At 42.4% G+C, this 13,728-nt stretch overlaps 1 protein-coding gene across 3 annotated transcripts in view; it reads left to right on the forward strand.

Annotated features, from left to right (window-relative positions):
* Positions 1-13,728, forward strand: part of CSMD1 (CUB and Sushi multiple domains 1) — a 2,002,273-nt gene that overhangs the window by 1,949,258 nt on the left and 39,287 nt on the right. For all 3 annotated transcript variants that reach the window (XM_078445226.2, XM_078445227.2, XM_078445228.2), the window contains 3 exons: positions 8,871-9,059; positions 11,488-11,661; positions 12,384-12,566. In XM_078445226.2, the coding sequence (XP_078301352.2) occupies positions 8,871-9,059; positions 11,488-11,661; positions 12,384-12,566 (546 nt within the window). The remainder of the gene's footprint in view (positions 1-8,870; positions 9,060-11,487; positions 11,662-12,383; positions 12,567-13,728) is intronic.

The raw sequence follows: 13,728 nt of genomic DNA on the forward strand, positions 1-13,728 counted from the left end.
ACATGGTCCTGGAGGTCCAAGTTCCTACATGAAAACATTCTTGGAGCTCTGTCTCCTGAATTCCAAACCTCAAAGGTCCGGTCAGTTCCGTGAGAATACCAAGTCTGACAGATTTTCAGTATCATTCACTTAGTATTTCCTTTCGTAATGTATTAATGTTTGTCTTGTGTGCAAACCTTAGACGTTTTTTCCTTTCTTATCAGAAAATTCTAAATTCAGAGAGATAAAATATAGTCCCTATGTGATTACACACGTGAAGATAAAATTAAGAAAATATGGGGTTAGTGAAATTTCTGTTATACTTAGGAATAAAAAAAAAAGTCAATAATAAAAAAAAAATTAACTAAAGAGCCACCTGGGTGGCTCAGTCAACCAAGCGTCTGACTCATAGGTTCAGCTCAGGTCATGGTCTCATGGTTCCTGAGCTCTACCCCCATGTCAGGCTCTGTGCTGACAGCGTGGAGCCTGCTTGGAACTCTCTCTGTCTCTCCCCAAAATAAATAAATAAACCTTTAAAATACAATACAATATAATAAAATCACTAAAGAACCATGATGCATATGATTGCAGGTCTATTAAAAATTATATATAATCACATGTTCTCAAAATTTTTAAATGGCACCATTTTCAAATTAAGGGAAATGTAAGAACCAATCCCATGTCTGTGGCTTTATTTAACACACCCCTTCTGTGGGTCTACGGACCCGGGGCAGCCCAGAGTAGCTGTTGAAAACAGGGCCCGGGGGCCCAGGTAATGTACAGCAGGTTCTCTCCAAGAGCAGGAAGAACAGGGACAGGAGGCAGGCAGGCCCCCAGCAGCTGTGCTTAGATTTCTACTTGCAGAGTATTTTTGGGGGGCGGAAGGGGAATGAGGTCTAGATTTTTCAGCATGTGACACGGCATTGCCTGTGCCTGAACAGGGCTGTGTGGCTGAGCTCTCGAACTCACTCATCTTGGATACGTCAGTCCAGGGTCTGCGGTCAGTGGTCACCTTCACATCAGTTTCCTTACAGGAACACTCAGGGAAGCGTGCCCTCGTCATGGGTTTCTGTGAGTTCTGCATAAACCGGGGCTTGTGAAACTTCGCCCAGTGCCCAGCAAACAGGAGGGTCCTCTGTTCTTCCCACCAGGACCACATGCCTCTGAGATGTATATTCACTCAGGAAAGTCAGGCAATCGATTGTAATCAATGATAATTAATTAGTGTTTACTTTGTAGCAAACCTGAATGTCTGAATTGCAATTCACTTCATCTTTATCAGGTATTGATAAAAAATGAAAACATAACTTTCATGTATTTGAAAAACAGTCATGAATTGTTCTTGTTTTGTTTTGTTGGGTTTTTTTTGCTATTTTTCTGTGACCAGTAATCCCATTTTTAAAACTTGGAATCATTCAGTTAGTGAACAAGTCCAAAAATATTTGTCTTATACAATATACTGAATATTACATAGTTATTTCATCCTTGTCCTCTACACTTCGTGTAATTCTTTCTGTTGAAAACATTTTTAAAACATAATACACAGAACTCAAACCATTATGAGTGCTTTTTTTAAAAAAAATGTAGTGAACTAATTCTTACTCCTTCCTAACACCAACGAATTTAAATTTGCTATGCTTAAGTTACAGGGCATTATTTTCTTGTTTTCCTGTTCATGGTCAGGTTTTTATGAGGCATAAAAGAAAATGGAAGAAGCAGGAGTGAAGACCAAAAAGAAATGTAAACACAGATTTTCAGACAAAAAAAAAAAATCAAAAAAATAGAAGACGGTTCCTCCCTCCCTTCTTTCCTCCCTCCTTCCTTCCTCCCTCCTTCCTACTTCCTTCCTTCTTTCCTCCCTTCCTTCCTTCTTTCCTCCCTTCCTTCCTTCTTTCCTCCCTTCCTTCCTTCTTTCCTCCCTTCCTTCCTCCTTCCTTCCTTCCTTCCTTCCTTCCTTCCTTCCTTCCTTCTTCCCCCTCCTTCCTTTGATTGTAAATCACTGATACCACAAGAAGTGAAGTTCAGAAGTCATCAGGGCCACCCTGAGTATCCTTCTGCCTCACTCAGTAGACTAAATTGAGAGCTTGGGACTCATGTCCTGTGTTGCATGGACAGCTGTCATTGAGAGAAAGTCATCTCTTACCACCGGGTTTGATCTATCACTGAGCCCCTAGGGCAAAGGGCAGTCAGAATCTCCTGTGACCACTGTGCTTGTCAGTAGATTCAGAATTTTTATTGGAACAATTTCCTTTACATCTTACCTGGTATACTCTGCTGAGGATTTTTTGGAAGTGAAATGTCAGAAAAAATAAAAAGGAATAAGCATTATATACAGTAAAACCTTGGTTTGCAAGCATCATTCATTCCAGTATTTGTAATCCAAAGCCCTGGTATATCAAAGTGATTTCAAGAACCATTGGCTCAGTTGTGATCATGTGACATTGGGCGTCACATCCTACTCGTATTACAAGACATCGCTGCTTTATCAAGTTGAAATGTATTAGAAATGTTTGCTCGTCTTGCAAATGCTCGCAGAACAAGTTACTCACAATCCAAGGTTTTACCATATTCACTGTTTGCCAGTTGGTGTGTGATTTGGTGAATTTCAGTAAAACAATTTTTGTTTTTGTTTTTTTGTTTTTTGTTTTTTGTTTTTTTGAGAGAGAGGGAGAGTGCGTGTGAGCAGGGGAGGGGGCAGAGGAAGAGAGAACTCCAAGCAGGCCCCATGCCTGCCCCAGTGCAGAGCCCAACCGGGCTTGATCTCTCATGACCATGAATTCATGACCTGAGCCAAAATCAAGATTCGGAGGCTTAACCGACTGAGCCACCCAAGCGCCCCTAAAAAAAAATTCTTAATAAAAATGGAGAAACGGCATAGTAACTTTATATTCTAATGTTATGCATCAATTCTACGTGGAATCCTCACTATGTTTTCCATGTTCCTGAGTGAGGCAGGGGCTGGACTGGAGCAACGATACATGATCCTTTTCAAGAACTGGACTAAGCTTTGAACAAGTGCCCAGTCTACCCACAGAATTAAAGTTTCTGTGCTCCCTGCATGATTTCTATGCAATCTGGACACGGTTGCTTCTGTGTGGCTTTAGTTAAAGAGCACCCTAACATAAGGGCTCTCTCTGCCAGATTTCAAGCTCACATCTGACTTGTTAGAATAGCTGTCCAGAAATAAAACTTGCTTAAAATGTAAACTTAAGGAAGCTACCTGAAAAAAAATACCCTCCATTTTTTTATTTAAAAATCACTTTTCAACATATTTTTAAGGTTGGATGTGAAACCTTGGTATCGTGGTGAAGTACGGTCAGAAGTGTACCAAAGACACCCATAAATGTGTATGAGTTTACAAGCACGAATAGAACCTAAAACCAATTGCGATGTAGATAATGGAATTGTTTATCGTCAAGCCCGTAGCTTTTGAGTCTTGTGTGTTTCACACAGGATTCTAAGTTTGTTAGGACGTCCCACTGTCTAGTCCCCATGCTGCCACTAAACCTCTCTGCGTTTACATCTCCTACATCTGCCACGGTGTTCTGTCCAGCACCAATGAAATGATGATAGTTTATTATCGATTTCACCTACATAGGCTTCTTCCAGTGTAACATTCAGCCCATCAGCCACCCTCCTCGCCCACATGCATGCTGTCTCTCCCTGTCATTTTCCTTTAAGGGTCTGTCACAGTGGGAACACAGTCGTGAATGTGCGTCAGACCATTGAAGCGTATTTGATCTGAGATACAGTCAGAAACAGGGCTGTCCTCCCAGATATATGGAAAACTGGCTGTCTTGTGTTTTCAGAATGTCACCTACTGCCATTTGAAAATCTGTATGTTTAGTATTTTTATGTATATATATATATATATATATATATATATATATATATATAACACATATGTATGTTTAATGTTTATTTTTGAGAGAGAGACAGAGTATGGGTGGGGGAGGGGCAGAGAGAGAGGGAGACACACAGAATCGGAAACAGGCTCCAGGCTCTGAGCTGTCAGCACAGAGCCTGACACGGGGCTCGAACTCACAAACTGTGAGATCATGACCTGAGCCAAAGTCGGTTGGTTAACAAACCAAGCCCCCCAGGCGCCCCTCCAGTTTTTCAAGTTGTGACCTAAAGCTTAGCCTTAGCATTAACCAAAACCTAGTTTTAAAGTTTAAACAGTTTCTGTTTACTTTTCTTTTCAGTGTAAGAATTATAATGAAATTTAAAAAAAAAAAAAACCAAAACGCTTCATCCCCCTGGCTTACCTTTCAAAGTAAATACAGATGGCAAAAATGTAGTCCAAGGCAAGCTGTCAGCTAAGAAGTCAGGATTCGTCATTTATACTTTTTTCAGAAACCAAACTTTGAGAGGAGATGTTTGTGGCCTTCGTGGGGGAGATGGTTTCCCGGGTGTCTACTTATCCCCAGATCGTACTTATCCCGTTTTCTATGAATTATGTGCAGCTCTTCAGACACGTCACTCTTATCTCCATAAAGTGGTGAATAATGAAAACACTAGACCTGTAGGCCACAGTGTTGACATCAAAGATTGAAAAGCACTTTGGATTCTGTTTTGGATTTCCTACTTCGAACCAGATTCTGGATATAGAGGTTAAATTGCATGGTGCTGTTATAATCGTCTCAGACACCTGCCAAGTAAAGCCTTATAATCTTTATATTGATCGCTACTTAATAAATTTTAATAAATGGACAAGTGATATAAGAAGCCTACAAGGAAATCTCTTGTGTTTAATAGAAGAATGTATTATGAAAATTGTTTCTGAGAACCGGAGACGGAATTCAGAATTCCATTATTCGATTCAGATGCAGCTGAAGGCTTCAGAGATTGCCCCAGCCAAATAACAGGGTGGAATCAAATCCGTAACAAACCTAGCAAAGTATTTTAGGAGTTTCACTGTCCAGACCACCCAGGTCCCTGCTATTAGTGCCTGTGGCACGTTCTCATGGTGCCTTTTTCTTTATTTTCCCACGACCTGGAAGAAGCGAACGGTCTAGTTTCTAGTTTTGAACAGCTGGAGAAATCCGTCATATTTTCCATCATCAGAGAGGTTTTACACGAAAACGTGGTGATTGCTTTGGGGTTTATGTACAGAATCAAGAACGTGGGGCAGATGTTGATTCCAGCACACGACAAACTAGGGCCAGTTAATGAGGTGGCGTCTAATGAGACAGTGCACAGGCACATGACCACGCTGGTCTGGATGGAACAGGATTGAGAGGCTGAGTGCTTTGCAGGGTCCTACAGTTTGAAGCGCATCATGGGAAAGTGAATCGCTCTTAGAGACTGAAGGTGGAATACATTGGATCCAATAATTAGCAAATCATGTTTCAAAAACTGGCATTATAATATTTCATTGCTCAGGTTATCTATGCACTCAGTATTCAGATGAGGGCAATATTTGTGTCTGACTGCAGCTGTTTAGGACTAATTCAATAGGATAGGACAGAAAGAATGCACGAGCAGATTTAGGGCAATGTTGGATAAAATGGACTGTTACTACTCAAAACAGTTTGAAAGAGAATACATGTTGAAAAGCGGAAATCATAGGATGTGCTATTTGTAAATTTTTTTTAACATTCATTTTTGAGAGACAGAAAGAGGCAGAGCATGGTGGGGGAGGGGCAGAAAGAGAGGGAGACATACAGTCGGAAGCAGGCTCCAGGCTCCTAGCTGTCAGCACAGAGCCCGACGCGGGGCTCGAACCTACCTGAGCCCAAGTCGGAAGCTTAACCAACTGAGCCACCCAGACACCCCGGATGTGCAATGTTTTTTGTCTCTCTATGTTGCTCAAATATTTTTCCAGATAACTTCTCGAAGAATAAAGATTATGTGTAGAGAAGAGGCTCCATACATAGCCTCTACAGAATTTTTGGAAGCTAAAATTTATAGCAGTTATTCTCCAAAAAACAAAAAACAAAAAAAGACAGTGGAGGGGATCCCTTTGGGATTCATGTTATCAAGAAATACTCATGCATTTTTATAAATATGCTTTACTGGACAGGTAATCAGGAGCCCTAATCCTTACTTAGTTCTAGAGTGACCATCCTTGTGACCTCAGGCGTGCCACTGATCATTATATTAATGTCTTCCCTTGCCCTCTGACACACCCAAGGGTCCCCAGGGAACACACTTTGTGCCCCCTCTTGAGCTCCTCCCTGCTGGGCCAGTGTCTAGGGCATCTCCTTCCTTCTAGCTGATGGAATTTAGTTCTGCATCACGTTTTAATACCTGGACCTCAAGTCCACCCGTCGGCTCCCGGTGTGTTGGTTAGTGACAGCTTAAGACCAGATGAAGAGCTCCACCGTGAGATACTGATTTCTCTCCCGGATGTTACCCTCTCCTGGGCTCCACGTGGCAAGCATAGAAGGTCAGGTCTTTGCAGCAGGTCTGGCTGGTCGTCATCAACCTCGTGGGTCATTTCACATGTGAGGAGAACATTTAAGGAAGTTGATCCCCTCCACCCTGCTGACAGCTCACGGTTGCAACTCACGCGGGCCTGGGCCCATGGGACCCCGAGACGGGCATCCCGTGCAAAAGTAGAGGAAGGACCTGGATGGAAGAGCTGTTCGCAGACACCCGCGAATTCTTCCGGCGGGCAGCCCGCCTTCCATGTGGCCAGGCACACCCTCGTGCGACCGCGGCACAGACCATCTCAGAGCCCCCTGTGGCACAGACTGCTAAATCAAGTTATTCCTACCCCCAGCAGAGATACACAGCCGAATCTCCTACTGGAGCCTCCGAAATAAATCAGAGGGAATGGAAATAGATGTGTCTGACTGCAGCTGCCCAGGAATGATGTGATAGGACAAGACCGAAGAAATGTACGAGCAGATATAGGGTTTTGTAGACGTAACTCTTACAACATAAGGAACAATTCAGTTTTCTCCATTGGCGCTCAGGCAACGATGATCATTGTGAAGCATTTTTACTTCTTCATAAAGTGAAGCACCTTTGAAGGGTGATGAAGTGGGTGAAAGAAAGGGAAGGTGCCTGGGACTCAGCACTCTGGTGCTCCTTCTAGACGATTCTGTGCAGCCCAAGTCCCACAGTGGCTGCTGGTAATGAGGGCACTCCTGTCTCTCCTCCACATGGGCAAGAGGGGCCATCGGGGAGAAACCAAGCCCAGGGTTTCAAAGCCGTTGGGCATGAAAGTCGAGTAATCTAAATCCTCGTCCTCTGGCCACGGAGGAACTCAGACAACAGCCCATCCCTTGGCCTGCAGAGAGAAGGAGGCAGTTGGGATCTCAGCATCACTAATTACTACCTCTCTGCCAATGGCCTCCCTCTTCTCCGTGTTCTCATCTCCAGCTGGGTCCTTCTGTTGAGCTCTGGACCCCGCATGGCAGTTGCTCTGTACATTTCCTGTTTCTCATCCACCACGCGATTGGCCTATACCGAAGAAAGCCGGGGCAAAACACGAAAGTACAGAAGAAAAAAGTAGGAGCTCAACCAGGGCGTGCGGAGTCCTGTGAAGCACTGGGGATCTGCTGGGTGTCCTGGCGGAGGCGTCCGGGACCTGGCTCACTCCGTCCACGACGGAAGACCCTGATGCCATGTTTCGGACTGGCTGCCGAGAGGAACGTGGACGGGAACGGGAACACAGAGTGTCTGCGGCATGCCGGCCAGGGAAGCACTTTGCTGCTTATGAAGGTGTATCGCTAGCAAACTATCTCTGTCTCCTGGGCTGGACACACAACTCGAAATGCCAGGTTATAAAAAATCATCAGTCTTTCTAGTACGTTAGACTTTCTCCAGGAGGTTAATCCCCGCTATGTCAGTGGGTCCGGTTATAATTTTAGCGTGTGGTGTTTGCCGTGCTCCATACACACAGGCTTTTTTGGCTCGGGAGAACTTGAGTCTTTCTTCTCTCAACTCAGGACTGTTCTAAAAAGCATAGACTACGATGTGACAGCGCTCAAAAAGGTCTTTGTAATTGTCCATTCTGCCCTCCACCTTGCTTACTACCAAGCGGAAATCAAATGCACAGATAAGGAAAGGCTTTGCCCCCAGGCACTGGGACCCGTGACGTGCACCGACTGCCTGAGAATTAGTTCAACAGCCCCTTTCTGAGCCAGAAATATCTGGAGAGAGTGCAGCTTTCACGGCAGCTGTGTCATTCACTGGTGTGGTGGGTCAAAGCCCGAGATAATCAGGGGTTCTTTCTTTTCCTCTGCACCTGCGAAAGCACATTGCTAATTCCCTTACAGATGCCAACAGGCATTCAGGCTAATAGAGTGCCATTTGGATTAACCAGAGCATGTCCTGAGTGCCACAGCGGACTGTTTCACTGCGGGGCTGTTTCTAAAGGGGGAAGAGGCTGAAATCAGAGGCTGGCTTGATTTACATTTCTATTAAGCGTTGATGGAAGAATTGTCATTTTTGTTTGCATTCCACATATAGCAGAAATTACTTTAGGCACACATACTGAAGCATTAATTAATGCTGGCAGGGGGTGGGGGGGAGGGATTAGCGTGTCACCGACTGTCCTGAAACATTACATGCGAGTAAAAATATTTAAACTAATTTCGGTGGGTTCTGTTTTAACATTTTCCTGACATAAAATCTTAACCACGAAAACCGTTTTTAGACTTGATATTGAAGAAGTCTGTTATCAGGAAATAAATACGGGGAATCGGTCTCGTGTTGTAAAAACTGCCGTAGTAGCAGGTACATTGCTTGACAGTTTTTGAAGCATATTGGCCCCCAGCAGTAAGTAGAATTTGTCAAGGGAAGAACATTTATGATAAACCTCAGCTGTGATGGTGTCATCTTCCAGCCTTTCTAAAATGATGAGTGGGGCCTCTTTGCAGATCTGTTTTGCTTATAAGTGTATCTAAATGATGTGTAACTTTTTCTTTTTCCCCTAGTGGTGAACTGCTCAGATCCAGGCTTTGTGGAAAACGCCATTCGTCATGGGCAACAGAATTTCCCTGAGAGTTTTGAATACGGAATGAGTATCATGTATCATTGCAAGAAGGGATTCTACTTGTTGGGATCTTCTGCCTTAACCTGTACGGCGAATGGCTTATGGGATCGGTCTTTACCCAAGTGTTTGAGTAAGTGAGGGGTATCTTGGATTCTTGTGCCACAGAGCCCTGTAAGACCATGAGCAGAACAAAAGAGAAAAGAAAAAAAAAAAATAAGTCTTTACAGATTGTGTAAGTTATTATGATATCTTTATTGATTGGCCAGAAATCACAAAATGCAACTCAGACAAGTTCAAGGGTCACAAAAGGAGAGGGGACATAAGCAAATTCTGACACCAGCTTCAGAAGGAAGCAGAGCCAGTGTTTGGGGCAGCGGTTGGACTCATTCTGAGTCTGTGTTTGCTTATTACAATAAGGACGATAGATTCTTGACCGTATCCTCCTCCTGACCCATATGGTTAAGAGGAAAGCATATTGCCCTAAAGAACGGAGGCAGTATTTCTAGGCAGACACAATTATAGGTCATCATTATGTGGCCCCTCTCACGACATTATCAGTATTTTTAGACCATGTAGATGAACAAGAATACATTTTCCCCAAATAGCTTTCAGTCTTACCTTCTTTTAACTTGATAGACCATATTGTCCATTAGCTTAAAGACATCCTCTTTTTCAAACAGTCTGACAGTTTAGGAAAAGGGGTCTTTTTGGCCTTTTAAAAATCATTCGGAAACAAAACAGTCCTTAAAATCAAAATGTCATCTTCTTCGTATTCATTTTATGTGCATAGAGGATGTGGGAAATGACAATTACATCTTAAATTGAATTTACCGAAAAAAAAGTGATAATCTGTCTTACCTCTTGCATTATAGCGTTTTTAGTACATTTTTAGAATAAATTAGTCCTGGAGATCGTTTTTCCTGTAATTCAGTGTCCCTCACAACCCTCCCAATCTACATGGAAACTTGTCTCGAATTCTAATTGTAATGAGAGAATTAGTTTCTATGGAGAAAGCGTGACTTCTTTCAAAATCAAATGCACAGCTTCATACGCTCAAAAATGCATCTATAAATTGATTACAATCTTCATCATATTTTGGATGCTTTCTGGTTTTCTAGGCCTCCACACACGGGAATTTTTCAGAGAAATTAGTTTTTCTGTCTCTGCCTCCCCAAACATTTCTTTCGCATCTTCCCGGTTGATGTGAGACTTCCATTAGTTTTTGTAATGATGCCAGTGTGCTCCAGATCTCCAGGAACTAGGTTGTAAGTGACTCTCATCCTCCTGGGTGGCTGGTTCCCACCGCTTGCTGTCATTAACAGTCGGAATTACCATGAGCCTGGGGATACAGGTTCTCCGAGGGGCCATTTGCTTGTACTTGGGCTACAGCTGCTAAGCTTCATCTCTCTTGTTACTGCTATTGTTTCGCTGCTTTTTTTTTCTCTTTTAATTTCACCTGGAACTGGTCATTTGCCAACCGTTTACTAATTCAGCCCTAATTAGCTTCCTTTTAGGACTCCATCTAGATAGAATCTTGTTCACCAATGAATGGATGTCAGCGTAAGACCATATCGATATAAGGGCGAATGTGACTCAGGGGATGCCTAATGTGTTTCCGCCTTTTAAATCTACCTCTCTGGTTGATATCACTTTTGGGTTGCCAGTGATCAAATGCAGTGACGCTCGGGTGTCAAATCAGTGGGCTTTGAATAATTTGTCTGTAGCCTGAGTCCTGCCAGAGTTGTGTGCCGCACAAAATTTGTCCACTGTTAATCCGAAGCTGGGACTTTAACAGAAAAGGAGAGCTAAATCTTCACTAGCCTACATTAATCTGGATTCTGGAATTTTCCTTTTTAAGGATAATTTATGAGTGGATTATAGGCCTGACTTGGCATCATTTTAAAGAAATGAACGGGAAGGCTGAAATTATTGTATAGAATATACTGAGGGAAAGTTAATCGCTAATTTATTATTACTACTAATTCAACATGTTAGACCACCACCTATTCCAAGGAAAATTGTTAAAAGGGTCTTCCTGGATCCACAGACTGGAAGAGTAAGCAGATACAACAGAGTTTTCTCCCCAGAAGCCAGTATAAGGTTGTCATAGTAATAGTCATATACTTGTAGAGTTACATGGAAATAGTTTTCAGGAATCTAGGTAACTTGTAACATTTTGTATAATATAATACTGATTTTATTTTTTAATAAAGTTAAAGGCAGGTGGAGAAAAAATGTAGGTAGAGTGACTTTCTCTTTGAAAGCCTACATGGACATTTTTATCTTAAGCAAAACTACCTTAAGATAAAACAAAGCTAAAACAAGATTCACTGACAGACCCTTTCCTTGTGTTCAGTAATATATGGATATTTAGGTGGGGGACTGTCATCTGGGACATGGTATTTTCCATTTATGGGGCACTGCAGGCATTTGCCAGTATATTTAGGCTCTTTTCATTTTATAGGTGATGTCTGTATGGGTGTCTGTATGGGAGACTTACCAATGTAAGCACTTCAACGGGACTGATGTAATCATTTATTTTAATTTTTTTTCCTAAGCTATATCATGTGGACACCCAGGGGTTCCTGCCAATGCTATCCTAACTGGAGAACTGTTTACATATGGTGCTGTAGTTCACTACGCGTGCAAAGGGAGCCGGAATCTTGTAGGCAACAGCACTAGAGTGTGTCAAGAGGATAGTCACTGGAGTGGGGCACTACCCCACTGTACAGGTGAGGAATTGCTTACGATGTGGTGTCATGGTACAGACACGCCCGTGTGCCATCTGGTCATCTCCAATCTTCATCGATACCTTCAAGTGCCAGTCACTTCCCATTTCCTCCTGTGGGAGTCCCGGGAGTTCTTTTTCACCTTGGCCAAGAGGCCTGCCTACCTGGACTCAGTTTGTCCCTGGTCATTCTTGATTCCTTCTCCGTACCTCCTTTCAGTTCTTCCACATCTTTCCTGTCTCGGAAATTGATAATTCCATCAACCCCCTTTGAAAACGTCATCTTAATTCTTTCATGAATAATTCTTAAGTAAATAAATAAAAGTCAGTGAATCAGCAGCTCTGGACATAATTGAGAAGAACCAAACCTCTCATTTGATTGGTTTTTACACAATACAACTTAGTCCCATTTCCCTTTCATTTTCTGTACTGATGCATCCAGTGGACAATCCCTGCGTTCATCATTCCCAGGATTTTACTTCTTCCAGAGAATATAAACTGTTGTCATACTGCATTTTAATAAGCTAGCTTGTTTACTCACATGGGAACAATTTCTTCATGTTCTCCACTTTTGTGCTACAATCGAGAAAGTCTTTCTTAGAAGATCTCCAGAATGCAGTATGACTGTAATGCACTTGAGTGACTTTGCACTCTCCTTAAACTTAGCAGCTGTGGTAAACAAGTCTAACAGAATTCTGTATTACCATTTGTGTCTGCGTTCAATAGGAAATGATCCTGGATTTTGTGGGGATCCGGGGACCCCAGCGCATGGATCCCGGCTTGGAGATGAACTCAAGGCCAAGAGCCTTCTCCGTTTCTCCTGTGAGATGGGTTATCAGCTGAGGGGCTCTCCTGAGCGGACGTGTTTGCTCAATGGCTCATGGTCAGGACTGCAGCCCGTCTGTGAAGGTGAGTACGGTCCAGCCTGAAAGTCAACCTGTGCACTTGGAACCATGTAATTCATTCTAAAACGGCCAGTGATTTCCACAGACATCCTAGAGATGGAACCTTTGTGTCACTACACTACTTTCCTCCAACTTGTGTAAGGGGATCATCCAAACTCATGGCTGGGTGTATGGAGATGTTCTGAGTGCTCAACAGGTCATCTAACCCAGATGCTTGCCTTTTGAATGTTTATAACCTAGAAGAGGTTTCTGATCTTCTGATAATAATCTCTGTGGGATTTGGTGGCATTGTGTGGTTGCTGGTAATGAGCAGCTCGGGAAAAGGAACAGTGAGTAGAAGGGTGTCAATCCCTGACCGTAACTTCTGTGGGCCGAGATAGTCTTCACGTCACATCTTATTTCCCATCTCTTGGTGGCCCCTGTCCAAAGCAGGTATTCTGAAAGAACCTGGCAGATTTTGTGCATCATATTTTGGAGAGAATTTTCTCTGTGTCAGTATTTGAGAGGCGTAAGTGGACATGGCAGGATGCCTCGGTAATTCCAGTAGAAACACCATGCATACCTCCCCATGCCAAGTATTGGCGATTCCTGCCTTCAGCCAAGGTGGGGTGTGGTATCACAAGTTTGTTTAGAGCCCAGAAAGTAACTGACTTAGAATTCAGACAGATAAGACTTTAAATGTTACAAATGTAGGGGCTTTTTTCATACAAACTTCTCAGCTACTTAATGTTTGAGTCTAAAATGAGTACACAAATTAAATATCCATCTTTACATGAATGAAACACTTGCTATATAATTTGACCGACTTGAATAAACTGAAACAATATCAGTACCAGAAATATAAACCAAGTTTTCTTCATCTTCATTTTCTCTGTGCCATGTACGCTGGTATCTGCTCATGTCTCATTTAATATATAGAATAATATATTTGTTATATGTATTATATAGAATAATAGAAAATAATATATATGTATTGATATAATCAGACTATTACTTATAATCTGATAAAATCATATAGGAAGTGCAATCCTATATATGTACGTGTATATGTGAATATATATACCTTATATATGTGTATGCATATGTATATGTGTGCATATAATCTCATCAGAGTAATAGATTATCCTAGAGGTATCTATATCTAGGTAAAGAGATGTGTGTATATA

Source organism: Panthera onca, chromosome B1 (assembly GCF_046562875.1).
Source record: "Panthera onca isolate mPanOnc1 chromosome B1, mPanOnc1 haplotype 2, whole genome shotgun sequence".
NCBI classification, from domain to species: Eukaryota; Metazoa; Chordata; class Mammalia; order Carnivora; family Felidae; genus Panthera; species Panthera onca.